The sequence below is a fragment of the Phocoena sinus genome, chromosome 14 (genome assembly GCF_008692025.1).
Source record: "Phocoena sinus isolate mPhoSin1 chromosome 14, mPhoSin1.pri, whole genome shotgun sequence".
Lineage (NCBI taxonomy): Eukaryota > Metazoa > Chordata > Mammalia > Artiodactyla > Phocoenidae > Phocoena > Phocoena sinus.
Genome location: NC_045776.1, coordinates 77,687,090 through 77,703,661, shown reverse-complemented (window position 1 = coordinate 77,703,661; position 16,572 = coordinate 77,687,090). Strand labels below are relative to the sequence as shown.

Below are 16,572 nucleotides of genomic sequence, written 5' to 3'. Positions count from 1 at the left end.
GTCAGAAAAGATCTTGCTGTGTTTTATGTCAGAGTGTTTTTCCTATGTTTTCCTCTAAGAGTTTTATAGTGTCCTGTCCTATTTTTAGGTCTTTAATCCATTTTGAGTTTATTTTTGTGTATGGTGTTAGGGAGTGTTCTAATTTCATTCTTTTACGTGTAGCTGTCCAGTTTTCCCAGCACCACTTATTGAAGACACTGTCTTTTCTCCATTGTATATCCTTTCCTCCTTTGTCATAGATTAGTTGACCATAGGTTCGTGGGTTTATCTCTGGGCTTTCTATCTTGTTCCACTGATCTATATTTCTGTTTTTGTGCCAGGGCCATATTGTCTTGATTACTGTAGCTTTGTAGTATAGTCTAAAGTCAGGGAGTCTGATTCCTCCAGCTCCGTTTTTTTCCCTCAAGACTGTTTTGGCTATTCTTGGTCTTTTGTGTCTCCATACAAATTTTAAGACTTTTTGTTCTAGCTCTGTAAAAAATGCTATTGGTAATTTGATAGGGATTGTATTGAATCTGTAGATTGCTTTGGGTAGTATTTTGGTAGTCATTTTCAGAATATTGATTCTTCCAATCCAAGAACATGGTATATCTCTCCATCCGTTGGTATCATCTTTAATTTCTTTCATCAGTGTCTTATAGTTTTCTGCATACAGTTCTTTTGTCTCCCTAGGTAGGTTTATTCCTAGGAAGTTTATTCTTTTTGCTGCAGTGGTAAATGAGAGCGTTTCCTTAATTTCTCTTTCAGATTTTTTATCATTAGTGTATAAGAATGCAAGAGATTTCTGTGCATTAATTTTGTATCTGGCAACTTTTCTGTGCATTAATTTTGTATCCTGCAACTTTACCAGATTCATTGATTAGCTCTAGTAGTTTTCTGGTGGCATCTTTAGGATTCTCTATGTATAGTATCATGTCATCTGCAAACAGTGACAGTTTTACTTCCTGTTTTCCAATTTGGATTCCTTTTATTTTTCTTCTTGATTGCCGTGGCTAGGACTTCCAAAACTATGTTGAGTAATAGTGGTGAGAGTGGACATCCTTGTCCTGTTCCTGATCTTAGAGGAAATGCTTTCAGTTTTTCACCATTTAGAAGGATGTTTGCTGTGGGTTTGTTGTATATGGCCTTTATTATGTTGAGGTAGGTTCCCTCTATGCCCACTTTCTGGAGAGTTTTTATCATAAATGGGTGTTGAATTTTGTCAAAAGCTTCTTCTGCATCTATTGAGATGATAATATGGTTTTTCTCCTTCAATTTGTTAATATGGTGTATTACATTGATTGATTTGTGTATATTGAAGAATCCTTGCATCCCTGGGATAAATCCCACTTGATCATGGTGTATGATCCTTTTAATGTGGTGTTGGATTCTGTTTGCTAGGATTCTGTTGAGGATTTTTGCATCTATATTCATCAGTGATATTGGTCTGTAATTTTCTTTTTTTGTAGTATCTGTGTCTGGTTTTGGTATCAGGGTGATGGTGGCCTCTTAGAATGAGTTTGGAAGTGTTCCTTCCTCTGCAGTTTTTTGGAAGAGTTTGAGAAGGATGGCTGTTAGCTCTTCTCTAAATGTTTGATAGAATTCACCTGTGAAGGCATCTGGTCCTGGACTTTTGTTTGTTGGAAGATTTTTAATCACAGTTTCAATTTCATTACTTGTGATCGGTCCGTTCATATTTTCTATTTCTTCCTGGTTCCGTCTTGGAAGGTTATACCTTTCTAAGAATTTGTCCATTTCTTCCAGGTTGTCCATTTTATTGGCATAGAGTTGCTTGTAGTAGTCTCTTAGGATGCTTTGTATTTCTGCGGTGTCTGTTGTAACTTCTCCTTTTTCATTGCTAATTTTGTTGATTTGAGTCCTCTCCCTCTTTTTCTTGATGAGTCTGGCTAATGGTTTAGCAATTTTGTTTATCTCCTCAAAGAACCAGCTTTTAGTTTTATTGATCTTTGCTATTGTTTTCTTTGTTTCTATTTCATTTATTTCTGCTCTGGTCTTTATGATTTGTTTCCTTCTGCTAACTTTGGGTTTTGTTTGTTCTTCTTTCTCTGGCTCCTTTAGGTGTAAGGTTAGATTGTTTATTTGAGATTTTTCTTGTTTCTTGAGGTAGGCTTGTATAGCTATAAACTGCCCTCTTAGAACTGCTTTTGCTGCATCCCATAGGCTTTGGATCATCGCGTTTTCATTGTCATTTGTCTCTAGGTATTTTTTGATTTCTTCTTTGATTTCTTCAGTGATCTCTTGGTTATTTAGTAACATTGTTTCGCCTCCATGTGTTTGTGTTTTGTACATTTTTTTCCCTGTAATTGATTTCTAATCTCATAATGTTGTGGTCAGAAAAGATGCTTGATATGATTTCAATTTTCTTAAATTTACTGAGGCTTGATTTGTGACCCAAGATGTGACCTATCCTGGAGAATGTTCCGTGTGCACTTGAGGAGAAAGTGTAATCTGCTGTTTTCGGATGGAATGTCCTATAAATACCAATTAAATCTATCTGGCCTATTGTGTCATTTAAAGCTTGTGTTTCCGTATTAATTTTCTGTCTGGATGATCTGTCCATTGGTGTAAGTGAGGTGTTAAAGTCCCCCACTATTATTGTGTTACTGTCAATTTCCTCTTTTATAGCTGTTAGCAGTTGCCTTATGCATTGAGGTGCACCTATGTTGGGTGCATATATATTTATAATTGTTATATCTTCTTCTTGGATTGATCCCTTGATCATTATGTAGTGTCCTTCCTTGTCTCTTGTGACATTCTTTATTTTAAAGTCTATTTTATGTGATATGAGCATTGCTACTTCAGCTTTCTTGTGATTTCCATTTGCATGGAATATATTTTTCCATCCCCTTACTTTAAGTCTGTATGTGTCCCTAGGTCTGAAGTGGGTCTCTTGTAGACAGCACATATATGGGTCTTGTTTTTGTATCCATTCAGCGAGCCTTCAGTGTCTTTTGGTTGGAGCATTTAATCCATTCATGTTTAAGGTAATTATTGATATGTATGTTCCTATGACCATTTTCTTAATGTTTTGGGTTTGTTTTTGTAGGTCCTTTTCTTCTCCTGTGTTTCCCACTTAGAGAAGTTCCTTTAGCATTTGTTGTAGAGCTGGTTTGGGGGTGCTGAATTCTCTTAGCTTTTGCTTGTCTGTAAAGCTTTTGATTTCTCCATCGAATCTGAATGAAATCCTTGCCGGGTAGGGTAATATTGGTTGTTGATTCTTTCCTTTCATCACTTTAAGTATATCATGCCACTCCCTTCTGGCTTGTAGAGTTTCTGCTGAGAAATCAGCTGTTTACCTTATGGGAGTTCCCTTGTATGTTACTTGTCATTTTTCCCTTGCTGCTTTCAATAACTTTTCTTTGTCTTTAATTTTTGAAAATTTGATTACTGTATGTCTCAGCGTATTTCTCCTTGGGTTTATCCTGTATGGGACTCCCTCTGCACTTCCTGGACTTGGGTGGCTAAAAACTTTCCCATGTTGGGGAAGTTTTTGACTATAATCTCTTCAAATATTTTCTCGGGTCCTTTCTCTCTCCCTTCACCTTCTGGGACCCCTATAACGCGAATGTTGTTGCATTTAATGTTGTCCCAGAGGTCTCTTAGGCTGTCTTCATTTCTTTTCATTCTTTTTTTCTTTTTCTGTTCCGCAGCAGTGAATTCCACCATTCTGTCTTCCAGGTCACTTATCTGTTCTTCTGCCTCAGTTATTCTGCTATTGATTCCTTCTAGTGTAGTTTTCATTTCAGTTATTGTATTGTTCGTCTCTGTTTGTTTGTTCTTTATTTCTTCTAGGTCTTTGTTAAACATCTCTTGCATCTTCTCGATCTTTGCCTCCATTGTTTTTCCAAGGTCCTGGGTCATTTTCACTACCATTACTCTGAATTCTTTTTCTGGAAGATTGCCTATCTCCACTTCATTTAGCTGTTTTTCTGGGGTTTTATCTTGTTCCTTCATCTGGTACATAGTCCTCTGCCTTTCCATCTTGTCTGTCTTCCTGTGAATGTGGTTTTTGTTCCACAGGCTGCAGGATTGTAGTTCTTCTTGCTTCTCTCTCCCTGCATTTTTTTTTTTTTTTTTTTTTTTTTTGGGCTGTACCACGTGGCTTGCAGGATCTTAGTTCCTCAACCAGGGATTGAACCCAGGCCATGATAGTGAAAGCGCTGAGTCCTAACCACTGGACGGCCAGGGAATTCCCAAGAATTCCCTACTTGGCACCAGGTGGTTCTCCCATCCCCATGCCTTTGCACAAAAAATCCTGGCAGGAAGGTCTTGGTCCCCTCCCCACGCCCCTTAGGAGAAGCTGCTCCCGGGCTAGAGCTTCCGTGTGCCACCGACGTCAGGGGTATTGTTCTTAGCAGTAAGACATTTCTTCACCTCTCTGCCTCGGTTTCCTCATCTGTAAGGTGGAAATATGTTCTTACCTTGTAGGATAATACTATAGAGCTCTCAGAACAGTACCTGACACCTTGGGAGTACATAGAAGGTCAGCTGCTGCTGCTGTTACAATTATCACCATCAACATTTTAAAATGACGATCTCACTACGTGTCAGGCATTATGCTAAGCGCCTCACCTGTGTTTATCTCACTCAGTCATTTCATTAACCCCATGATCCTGCTGGGATATTCCCACAATCCCCATTTTACAGATGAGAAATCAAGGCTCTGGGACATGCAGTGGCTCACCCAGGGCCACATGCCTGGTCAGGAGCAGAGCCTGGACCGGCCCCCAGGTGTACTTGACTTCACTTCCCCTTTGATATTGGGGGGTGGTGCTTGGTCTGTACGCAATCCACAGATGAGGAAACTGAGCCTTGGAGAGTCAGTAAGGTGCCCGTGGTGAGGGGCAGTGTGGTTCTAGCTTCTGGAGAAAGGCAGCTAGGCCTCAAAGACACCTGCACAGACCTGCCAGGGGCTGTGCGGCCAGGACCCAAAGACACTGTGTCCCCAGCTGGATTCCTGGCACCTGCCTCACCTCTGGGAGGTCAGACCTCTTTTTTGTTGTCCCCAGATGTGGTCCTTCCAGCAGCCCTGGGACAAAGCCCCTCTGAGAGCCCCGTCCAGGGCTCGGCAAGGCAGAGCGGGATGCTCTCCAAGGATCTGCAGACTGACTCCTGGGGGCACCAAAGGGTGTGGACGGCTGGGGAAGGAGCAGAGCCTGGGGGCCAGGTGCCCTGCCCACACCCGCCGTCCCTTCTGCTCAGCTGTTCGGCCCACACGCCGTGTTTTGAGCCCCTGCGCAGCCCTCAGTCGTGCGAGGCCTTGAGGCTGTGGTGCCGTGGAGACGAGAGTCCTGTCCCCGTGCTCTCGGATGCCTGAAGGCCTCCATCCGTGGAGCCCTTGCTCTTCGCCAGGCACCGTGCTGAGAGCGACAGCCGCCCGAGGCTCCTGTGTGTAGAGGAGCAGACGGAGGCTCAGAGAGGCTAAGTCACTTGTCCCAGGTATCAGAGCTGGTAGAACCCAAGTCCGACTCCAGAGGCTGTGCCCACTTCACAGATGAGGAGACTAAGGCTGAGGAAGAGATAGCAGTAGCCAAGACCCCTGGCCAGTGAAAGCCAGAGAGGGCTTGGGGGTCTCCTGCCAACTAGCAGCTGCTCGCTTCCTTTCCCTTCTCCCCAGATCCCCTCTCAAGCTCCACGTGGCCCCTTTAACTTGACCTGTTCCCATCCTGGGGGCTCTGGGTTTTCTGTTTCCTCCTGTGGCTGCTTCCCACTCATGAGGAAGGAGGGCAGGGTGGGGGCCTGTGCCAGTGTGGGGCGACTATCATGTGCATGGGGAAAAGGGACGGGGGCGGTGAGACGGTCTTTCACAGACTGAACACACCCGTGACCCCAAACCCAGAGCAAGGGCAGAACATCCTCAGCCCCAAGAGCTCCCTGCTGCTCCTTCCTAGTCAGCATTCCCGGCGATAGCTGACCGTGAACCTGCACAGGTTAGCGCCTCACTTTTTGTTCTTTATATCGATGGAGCGATAGTGCAGTGGTTCTTTGCTTTTTGGTTTTTAAAAATAGCTTAGGGATATTTTAAAACAGCCTCATTGAGATGTAATTCACATGCGACACGCTTCGCCCACTTGAAGTCTACAGTCAATTTTAGAATGTTTTCATCACCCCCAAAAGAAAACCTGTGCCTACGAGCCATTAACTATCCCCTGGCCCCTGGCACCCACCAGTCTGCTTTCCGTCTCTATGGATTTGCTCATTCTGGACATTTCATATAAATGGAATCATACACTGTGTGGCCTTTTGTGTGTCTTCTTTCACTGCTGAGCGGTGAAATAAGGTTCATGCTTGTAAGGTTCATCTGTGTTGTGGCGTGAGTCAGTACTGCATTCCTTTTTTATGGCCAAATAATATTCCATTGCTGCAGGCCAGCTGCGTTGTGTCGCCCCCTTTACAACTGGGCTCTCAGGAATCTAAGATGTTGGTGTCCACTGACACCGGCTCCTGAGTTTGGCCAAGTGCTGCAAGCAAGCCAAGCTGGGAGCGCTGGGGGATGGGGAGAGGCGGAGACACACAGAGATGGAGAGAACACGGAGGCGTCGGGGCCCCAGGCAGGTCCTGCTTCTCCTCCCTGAGCCTCAGCATCCCCATCTGTGAGGTGGGGGCAGGACAGGGGTCAGCTGTGTCGTTACAGAACCTTCCAACTCTGACGGTGCTGAATTCTCCATGTACGTGGCACTTCCTCCTTCCCAGCACGGGTTAGTTCTAGTTTCAAGTTCTGAATCTGAGGGCTCCTGGACATCCTCGTTTTAAGTGGCTAATATCCTTCCTCCTCCCCCCGCTGGGCGTGCCCCCTTGTTCACCGGAATTACCAGCTTGTGCCCTGGGTCCCTTCCAAGGCCACTGCCCCGTTGAAGTCCAGGGAGCTGGAAGCAGATGCCGAGAACAAAGGATGGCCTTATGCGGGAAGGTCAGGTAGATGAGGGACTTGCCTGCCTCCACGCCTGCAAACCCACAGCCTCTAGGACCCAGCAACACCTGTGCGCAGCAACAGAGTGTCTGTGTTTGAAGTTCACCCTCTCCTGCAAGCATTTCTCCTCCCTCTCTCTTTTTTCTGGCCGTGCTACTGTTTGGCATGCAGGATCCTGTTCCCAGAGCAGGGACACCAGGGATGGAACCCACACCCCCTGCGGTGGAAGTGTGGAGTCTTAACCACTGGACGACCAGGGAGGTCCCTCTCTCTCTTTTTTTAAACAGCTTTACTGAAATACAGTTCACATATCCTACAATTCACCCACTAAGATGTGCAGTGCAATGGCTTTTAGTATGTTTACAGAGTTATGCATCCATCACCACAGTCAACTTTACAACATTTTCATCATCCCCAGAAGAATCCCCATACCTTTAGACACCATCCCCATTCCCCATCTCCCAATCCCCCAGCGCCTGGCAGTCACTAAGCTACTTTCTGTCTCTACGGATTGATTTATTCTGAACATTTCATATGAATGAAATCATACACTCTGTGGTCTTTTGTGTCTGCCTTCTTTCACTTAGCACTGTGTCTTTAAGGTCCGTCCGTGTTGTAGCCTGTATCTGTATTTCGTTCCTTTCTATGGCTGAATAATATTCTCTTATATGGATAGACCACATTTATCCAGTTATCTGTTGATAGACATTTGGGGTGTTTCTACTTTATGGCTGTTAGGAAGACTGCTTCTATGAATAGTCATGGGCAGATTTTTATGTGGATGAGTGTTTTCATTTCTCTAGGGACATACCCAGGTATATACCTAGGAGTGGAATCCCTGGGTGACATGGTAACTCCATGTTTCTCACTTGTTGAGGACCTGCCACACTGTCTTCCAAAGCTGCAAGCCAGCATCCTGCTTCTCTGATTCCAGAAGGGCCAACTGAGGGTTTCCCTACCTGGGTTCTCTGACCCCTCGGAATGGGGTGCAGATCTTGTGTTGCTGCATCTTCCTGGGGGTGGATGTCTAGGACGTTTATCAGCTTCACAGGGGCATCTCTGAGCCTCCAGACCCTCTGTGGTCCTGGCAGTCCAGAGGTCAGAGGAGGAGACAGACCAGTGGAGCATATTCCAGTCCTGTCTCATTCTGGACTGTTCGTGTGGAGTCTGCTCAGGATAAAAAAAACACAGCTTGAGAAGTGATGAACATGCTCTCTGACGTCTGCTTTCTTTTCTCACTCTTTCCCCGGTGCGCCCCCTCCTTGGTACCCAGCAAGGAGAACTTCAACAACATCCCTGACCTGGAGCTCAACCCGATCAGATCCAAAATCGTCCGTGCCTTCTTCGACAACAGGTGGGCCTTTCTCCTGGAGCTGCCGATGGTGGGTGACTTTGGGGGAGCATTTGCCCTTGTGACTTCTTGCATGACTCGTGTGCTCGGAACAGCCCCTTAAGCTGACGCAGAGAAGAGGGGGCTTTGTCAGGTAGGAGCTACAAGCCACAGGTCCAGGGTCTGGCAGTCCTGGATTCATGGCTGGGTGACTTGGGACAGCTCACTCAATCTCTCTAGGCCTCTGTATTAGTTAGCTGTGGCTGTGAAACAAATTACCCCCAAACTTAGCAGTTTGAAACAATATATATTTATTGGCTAACCATCTTTGAGAGTCAGGGATCTGGGTTCTCAGGCTCAGGGTGGGTCAGCTGGGGCTACATTCACCTGAAGGCTCGATTGGGGGAGGCTCTGCTTCCGAGCTCACTGTCCTGGCTATTGGCTGGAGGCATCTCATGGACCTGTCACCAGGGCTACCACACCTGGCAGCTGGCTTCCTCCAGAGTAAGCTGTTCCAATGAGAGAGAGAGAGAGATTGGGCACCTGAGAGGGAAAAGACCATCTTTTGGTAACTTCATCTTGCAGATAACATGCCATGACTTTTGCTGTATTGTCCTCATCAGAAGTCACTGGGTCACCTCGCACTTGGAAAGGGGACTACATGGGGCGTGAATACCAGGAGGCAGGGTCACTGGGGCCCCTCTTGGAGGCTGCCTCGGTTTTCTCACATATAGAACGGAGGTAATAATAGCACCTGCCTCTCAGGGTTGCTGTGAGGCTGTGCTGAGATGAGGTATGTTAAAGAGCCAGGGTAGCTGTCGTTACGCACAGCACCCTGGCTTACAGACTGAGGCAGAGAGAGGCACCATGGACAGTATCCCAAAGCTGAGGCTGACACCAGAGCTCATGTCCCCGAATGTCTAGTGTCGTTGGAGTTGAAAGACTCACATATCCTCATGGAGATCACTGTGTCTGAGGCTTGGTGGGGGGGTGAGGGGGTCACACCCTCTCCAGGCTGCCAGAACCTGTGGACAAACACACCAGGGGCCCAGGCCTGACACCCTGTGTCTGCAAAGATCGCTGAGAAGCAGAGAGAACTGGCAGAAAGAGGAAGGAAGGGAATAGGCATGTCTCTTCCTTGAGGTCGTATCATGGGTGGGGACTCCTGGATGGGTTTCAAGTTGTACGAGCCTGAACCGCCCAGCTCTGGTTCTGCCAGGGCTGCAGGACCCTGAGGAAGACTCCTAGGCCTCACCTATTTATGGGTTGGGGCTACGGGGTCCTCAGGCTGCCCCAGAAAATGCAGAGGCCTTCCTCCCGGACCTGTGGGGTGAGACCTGAGGAGAGAGTGCCCAGGAGTTAACTAGGCAAAGCAGAGAGAGACCAGAACTGCACGTGCAAAGACCCCGTGGCACAGGGAGTGGTGCGAGTGGCAGAGGGGGCCTGGCTGGAGCACAGAGAGGCCAAGCATGGTGAGAGGTGTGGGGTGGGCAGGGCCCTCAGCTGCTTTTTAATCTCGTTCTGCCTGCGGAATCCCAGAGGGAGGCCTGGGTGGGCAGTAAGGCAGAGCAGCATTGGGGGCTGGCAGCTACTGGAGAGGGGAGGTGGCAGGGGGAGCGGTGATGCGGCCCCCAAACGTGGAGACGACACGCTTGTCAGGGCCTGGAGTTGGAGGCCTCACAGGAAGAGGGTGCAGGGTGACCAGAGCCTAGTGACACCTAACATGTCTGTATATACACACGCCTGCATGTATGTGTCTGTGAGGCTTGTTTCCAAACGGCTGGATGAGACTGGGCCAGTTGTGAAGTTGGCCGGGCCCCAGGGACCCAGCCTTCCGTGGGTTGGAGCTAGAGGGGCTGGTGTCTCCTGGCCCTAGGTGTGCTAAGGTGAAGAGAGGATGACACGCCAGAGGTCCTGGCAAACCCTGCTTCCCCCGAGCCTGTGGAGCCCACCCAGGGCCAAGGGCTTGGTTCTTCCATCCTCACCGCCAGCCCAGGAGGAGACAGGTTGGGCTGGAGAGGGGCCCGAGGGAAACCTCTGGTATCCTGATTGGGGGGTGGGTTTCTCAGGTGCACACATTGGTCCAAATGTAAGATATGTGCCTTTTACTGTATGTAATTATTCCTTAAAACAAATCTGGGGACTTCGCTGGTGGCACAGTGGTTAAGAATCCGCCTACCAATGCAGGGGACACGGGTTCGAGCCCTGGTCCGGGAAGATCCCACATGCTGCGGAGCAACTAAGCCCGTGTGCCACAACTACTGAGCCCACGTGCCGTAACTACTGAAGCCCGCACGCCTAGAGCCCGTGCGCCATAACAAGAGAAGCCACTGCAGTGAGAAGCCTGCGCACTGCAACGAAGAGCAGCCCCCCCCACCACAACTAGAGAAAGCCCGCATGCAGCAACGAAGACCAATGCAGCCAAAAATAAATAAAAAGTAAATAAAAAGAAAGAAATTTATAAAACAAAAAAACAAATCTGGCCCGAGGTGGCTTGGTGCTCAGCTGTCCCCTGTGGGAACCAGAACAGATCCGGGAGTTGCGTTTTCAGCTCTTAGAGTGGAATTTAGGCGTTGCCGGGCTTCTGTCCATGAGCGCTGCCTCTGCTGAGGGGGCAGTGCGTGGGCAGGGGCCAGAGGACAAGAAGGCGTGCCCTGAGTCCACAGTCCATAGTCAGAGGCAGGAGAGACCCGCTACCGTACTTGGGGCATCTGAGGTTAGGACAGAGCTCTTAAGGGCGGCGCAGGTGCAGTGGCACCTAAAGGGTGGAGGAAGGGGCCTTAGTCGATCAGGGAACGTTGAGTGCCCAGAAGGTGGGCATTGAAACAAGCTTTTGGGCCCCTGGGGAGGAGAGTGTGGTGGGAAGGGGTGGTGAGAGCTGGGCGGCTGGGACCAAACCTCTTGGGCCTGGGAGACCAGGTTGGGGGCTTGGGGGTCACCCCAAGAGCTGGAGGAGCTTCCCAGAGGGCATCGAGCAGGGGAGCGACAGAGTCTGATTTGCTTTTTGCAAAACTCATTCTGTCTGCATGTGGTGTGCCCGCTGAGATGGTGGAGGCTGGACCAGGCTATCCCAGGAGAGACGAGGAGGGATCCCAGAGAGATCAGAGGAGTGAAACTGGAGATGGGCTGGATATGATGGGGACGGAGTCGAGGGATTCCCGGGTCTGCAGTTCTGCATTGCGGGCAGCTCACGAGGCACCTGCTCTAGGGAATTGCTATCTGACGATGACGCATGACAGCAGGAGAGGGAGGGCAGTGGCCAGTAGGGGATGGTGAGAGCCTCCCCTGTGGGTCCTGGGGCCTCAGCCTGGGGCGGCTGCTTAGAGACACGGTGTGGAGAAAGGGAGGCCCCGGGTGAGTCGGCGGGCAGCCCAGAGGTCACCAAATAGGGGAGGATTAAGGAAAGGCTTCCCTAGCCTGGACCCAGAGCAGCTCAGCGCCTGTGTATCCTTCACATCTCATCCTGTTCCAGCAAGGAGGTGGGGGAGGACTCAAGAGGAGAGGCTGGAGACGGGATTTTGCTTTCAAGGAATACCAGCGTCCACCTTGCTTCCTAAGACGTTTTGAACCAAGAAGCTGGTCTTGGAGGGCAGTTTGAGCCAGGTCTGTCCCCACCTCCAAGGGCTCTGATCCTTACAGGGTCATCGGAGGGTTAAGGAAGCAAAAAGACTGCTCTAAATCAGGCATCCTTGCAGAAAGAATGCTCTCGTGCTGGGTTGCAGATTTGGATGTAGCCCCTGTTCTTCTGTCCCCCGACCCAGGTCTCGGGTGCTCCGTTGTGGAAGTGGACCGGAGTGCACGTGGGTCTGGCTCTAGGTGCTGTGTCTGGGTTTCCTCGGTCTCTGCATTGTGGTCACCTTTAGAGACCATGATGCCGGCCTATGTGGACCTCCCGGGGACGCTAGGAGGAGAAGGGATGCCTAGCCCCTGAATCAGGTACGGATGCTGAAGCAGCCGGGTCTCGACCTTCCCTGAGAAGGACCCATTCGTGGCCAGCCTGCCCCGGGGTTGATCACATGTCCCCCGAGCTCATTGTCATCCCTCTCGCTGCAGCCTGAACCCCTTGAGAGGGACATGCAACCCAAACACAGTGAAAAGTACCTCTGAGGAGCCCAGTACATCCTGGGGCTATTTTTACGCCCTGTAAATTTGGACTGTGCCCCTGACAGCAAGAACTCTGAGATTATTAAAAATCTGCCTGGAGTAGCAGTGGAAAAACTTTGTAAGAGAAGATTTCCGGGAAGATTGAGAGTTTTTACTCAAAGACTAGGCTTCCTGAGTCCAGAAGATCTCGCCTTACCTCTCAGATTTGTTGTTTCATGATCCACCTTCCCTGTTCCAGGCTTGGGAGCCACCTCTTTCTGGAAGATGTCCTGGCATGGAAGATTGGGAATAGCGAGATCTCTAAACTGTGAAGTGTGGTACTTCAGGGGCAGTATTTGAAAAGGAGTAGATGGGCCCCTAGAGCGAGAACCTCGAATGTATTCCTTTAAACCGAGATATGGTCCTAACCGCAGGTGGGACCCAAATGCATTTGACAAGCACTAGCCCTTGACTGTTATCCCGGGCCAGCTGAGAACTGTCTCTTTGAAAGGATGCACAGTGAGGGCAGAGGGACCCTCTGCCCATCAGCCCGATGGCCACCTGCACCAGCGGAGGTCGGTTAGCGATGAGGGTTTGGCAGCAGTGGGCCAGGAGCCCGTGTTTGGTTGGCGTCATCTCCAAGCTGTTTTCTCAACTCTTCTTCTCTGCCAGGACCCTCACCCAGTGGCTTTTCAGTGCACTCACGCGTTTGCTGAGTATCCGCCGTGTGCTAGGCACAGGGCAGACCCAGCCTTGGGTTCGCTCCCTGAGCCCCGCCTGGAACACAAGCCCTTTTCTTGCCCCCTGCAGAAAAGCACATCCATAGGGATGTTGGAGTGGTGGGAAAGTGCGCGGGGAAGGGAGGTGTGACGCAGGCCCCCCTGGGACTCTGTGCCATGATCTATCAGAAAACCTGCCGTCATCGGCGAGTTTTGCACTTTGGTAGGAAACGTCACTCAGAGCTGCCTGCTTTGATCGTTGTGCTGGAGTTTTAAACAGCTGATAGCAGGAATTGGCAAACTTTCTCTACAAGGCCAGGGAGTAAATATTTTAGGTTTTGCGGGCCACATGGTCTCTGTCGCAGCTGCTCAACTCTGCCTCTGTAGCTTGTAAGCAGCCACGGATACTATGCAAATCAATGGGCCTGGCCGTGTGCCAATAAAACTTTATTTATGGACGCCGAAATTTGAATTTCATGGAGTTTTCACTTGTCATGAGATGCTATTCTTTTTTTCCCCGGCATTTTTTCCAACCATATTAAAACCCCTCTTAGTTTATGGGCTGTATAAAAATAGGCAGCATGTGGGATTTGGCCCCCAGGCAGCAGTTCGCTGACCCCGATCTAAAGGTAAGGGTCAGGAGATGTACCTGGGGGAATTACTGCCTCACTTTCCCCGTGTGTAAGTGCCCAGCTCTGTGCACCGCAGCATGCCCGGGAAGCCCTCCATCCCAGCAACTGTGCAGTTGCCCGTGTCTCCCCCCAGGCCCTCAGATGGTGATTTCTGGCGGGGGGGGCTCCGGGGAGGGGCTGGACTGAACTGCCCTGGTGCCCGGGGCCCCCACGAGCAGGTTGTTGGGAAACAGAACCCAAGGCTGGGACAGCCATCGTAGGTGAAGTGTGTGCACAGAAGGGCCGGGTTCTCGAGGGCTGTTGGTAGCAGGACAAGATTCTGTTCTTAATGCATTTCCGACACCCCCTCGTGGCTCCCGTAGGAACCTGCGCAAGGGGCCCAGCGGCCTGGCTGACGAGATCAACTTCGAGGACTTTCTGACCATCATGTCCTACTTCCGGCCTATCGACACCACCATGGATGAGGAGCGGGTGCAGCTGTGCCGGAAAGAGAAGCTAAGATGTGGGTGTCCTGGGGCCCCTCCCCGGTGCGCACCTGGCCGCCCCCAAGGGGGGGTTGGGGAGGGTCGGGTCAGGTTGCACCAGCCTTGGGGAGGTTGGTCCCGATTTTCACACACAGAGGGTGGGGTTTGCACCTCCCTCTCCTCCGAGGCTGTTGCATGGCAGCCTCCTTGTTGGCACTTCTCAGCAGCTGGTGGTTTTCTGGGAACAGAAGGAGGTGTCAGTGATTAGAAAAGGTTAAGGCCCTTGGTTTGGACAGAACTGGTTCAATCCAGCCCCTTCACTAAGCAGCTGTGTGACCCTGAACCTGACGGTGGGGATGAGGACTGAGCATAAGGGTGATTCTGAGGCTGGGTGGGATCTCGGGTGCTTCCTGAAAGTTCCTTTCTTCCCTCCCCTGGCCACCATACGCAGTTTCACGGGGCGGCCTCTGTGGGGCTCGTCCGTCCCGGAGCAAGTTTAGCTGGGGTCGGCCTTGGTGGGGGATGGCACAGAGTCCCAGGGTGGCTTGCGTCACACCTCCCTTTCCCGTGCACTTTCCCACGCCTCCAGCATCCCTCTCCATCCCACCCGAGGCAGCAGCGTCCGCAGGGACATGTAAACACCACGGGGCTCCGGCTATACTTAGCTCTGGATGTGTACTGAGGGTTGTTGGGGGCAGGGCGGTGATGCCTGGTGTCCGCCCGGCTTCCACACTGTTCCAAGGACCAGGTCAAGGGGTGTGAGGGCTGTGGGATGGGACAGACTCTGGTTCAAACCCCGGCTGCCCCTCCCTTAATGGGGTGGCTGTGGGCAAATGCCTTAGCTTCTGGGAGCTTGGCAGCCCAGTCTGTGAAATGGGCTCAGGGCAGCCCTGGCCTCACGGGGTCATGTGAGGATGAGAGGAAGAGATGTTTGCACAGCGTCGGGCTGGATAAATGCCAGGACCGAGGACTCTGTGATTCTGAGGCTCAGCTAGGGGGCAGAGAGGTCACCTCCCCTTTAGCTCCTGGCTCTGTTGGGCTGCGGGATGCTGAGTGATGTCACTAAGAGTGAAATAACCGGAGCAGGTGTGAATGCCCCTCGTACCATCAGGGACCGGCTCAGATCAGCCAGGGGCAGGATATAGGCAGCCGGGTCCATGATCTGCCACAGGCCTGGGATGACAGCCGCCCTCTTGGGTCTGTCAGGAATGACACTTTGAAATAACGCTGAGCTGGCTTCCTGTTAATGAGACTGTCACATCATCACCCACAGTGTGCCAGGCGGTCGCTGGCCCTGGTCCACCAGCCTTAGCTCACCTGGCAACACCATGAGGCAGATGTGTGGTTACTCCCATTTTACAGATGGGGAAGCTGAGGCTCAGAAAAGTTAGGTCACTTGCCCAAGGTCACCCACCAGGAAGTGGTCGGTCTGGCCCCATGGCCTTTGCCCTTGCCCTCTATGGCTTTGGCAGGTTTCCGTTACTGGGGTCTTTTGCTCAGTTTGAGGTAGGGGAAGGTTGGGGGGCGGGGCGACCCGGGCTCCCCTCCGCCTTGCCTGACTCAGCCGCTCTCTCCCCCTGCCACCCCCCAGTTCTGTTCCACATGTATGACTCAGACAGCGACGGCCGCATCACCCTGGAAGAGTATCGAAATGTAAAGTATGCTCCCGCGCCGGCGGGCCCCAGCGCCTCCCCTGCCCTGCGGCCGGGATGGAGGCCCAAGTTCACGGCGTCTCTGCTCCACCGGCAGGTGGTCGAGGAGCTGCTCTCCGGAAACCCCCACATCGAGAAGGAATCTGCGCGCTCCATTGCCGACGGGGCCATGATGGAGGCGGCCAGCGTCTGCGTGGGGCGGATGGTGAGAGCTGCCGGGGCCGGACCCCCAGATCCCTCCCTGCCCCTGCTGACCCCGCCGTGCCGTGCCCTGGTACTAGTCTGTGTTTGTGGGAGGCCCCAGCGGGCAGAGACTGTGCGTGTCCTGCTCGCCGCTTTAACCGGGCCTGGCGCAGACCACAGCTCACAGGCTTCTCGCTGCTTTCCTGTCCCCCCAGACACCGGCCCCATGTCCCAACCCCTGGGGGGTCAGGCCAAGCAGGGGAGTCTGGGCTTTGGGGGCCGTAGACCCCACTACATAGCTTCCTCGGGCCCACAGGCAGTGCCTGGCACAGTGCCAGGCCCGGTTGGCGCATAGCCCGGGCTTGCTCTCATTTAATTATTAATGAGGGGATTTGTGGCCTGGAGGGCAGGGGTCAGCAGGGAGCTCTCTTGAGGGCCCACAGTCGGGGGTCCAGCGAGGAGCTGGGAGCAGCGGGGGGGGGGGGGGCGAGGGGGGGTGACGTGTAGATGAGACAGGAGAGGGGCTGGGCCATCAGGGCTTGTGTGCTGATGAGGGTGGGAGGCTCCGTGCTGACAGAGGCGAGAGAGGATTCTACCAG

The 16,572-nt window shown here is 51.3% G+C and overlaps 1 protein-coding gene across 3 annotated transcripts in view; it reads left to right on the top strand.

Moving 5' to 3' along the window:
* TESC (tescalcin) overlaps nucleotides 1-16,572 on the top strand; it is a 69,044-nt gene that overhangs the window by 40,343 nt on the left and 12,129 nt on the right. For all 3 annotated transcript variants that reach the window (XR_004345535.1, XR_004345536.1, XM_032603688.1), the window contains exons 3-6: nucleotides 8,184-8,264; nucleotides 14,037-14,176; nucleotides 15,730-15,791; nucleotides 15,888-15,995. Coding sequence is in view for 1 of the 3 variants with exons in the window: in XM_032603688.1 (XP_032459579.1) it covers nucleotides 8,184-8,264; nucleotides 14,037-14,176; nucleotides 15,730-15,791; nucleotides 15,888-15,995 (391 nt within the window). In the remaining 2 variants the exon portion in view is untranslated. The remainder of the gene's footprint in view (nucleotides 1-8,183; nucleotides 8,265-14,036; nucleotides 14,177-15,729; nucleotides 15,792-15,887; nucleotides 15,996-16,572) is intronic.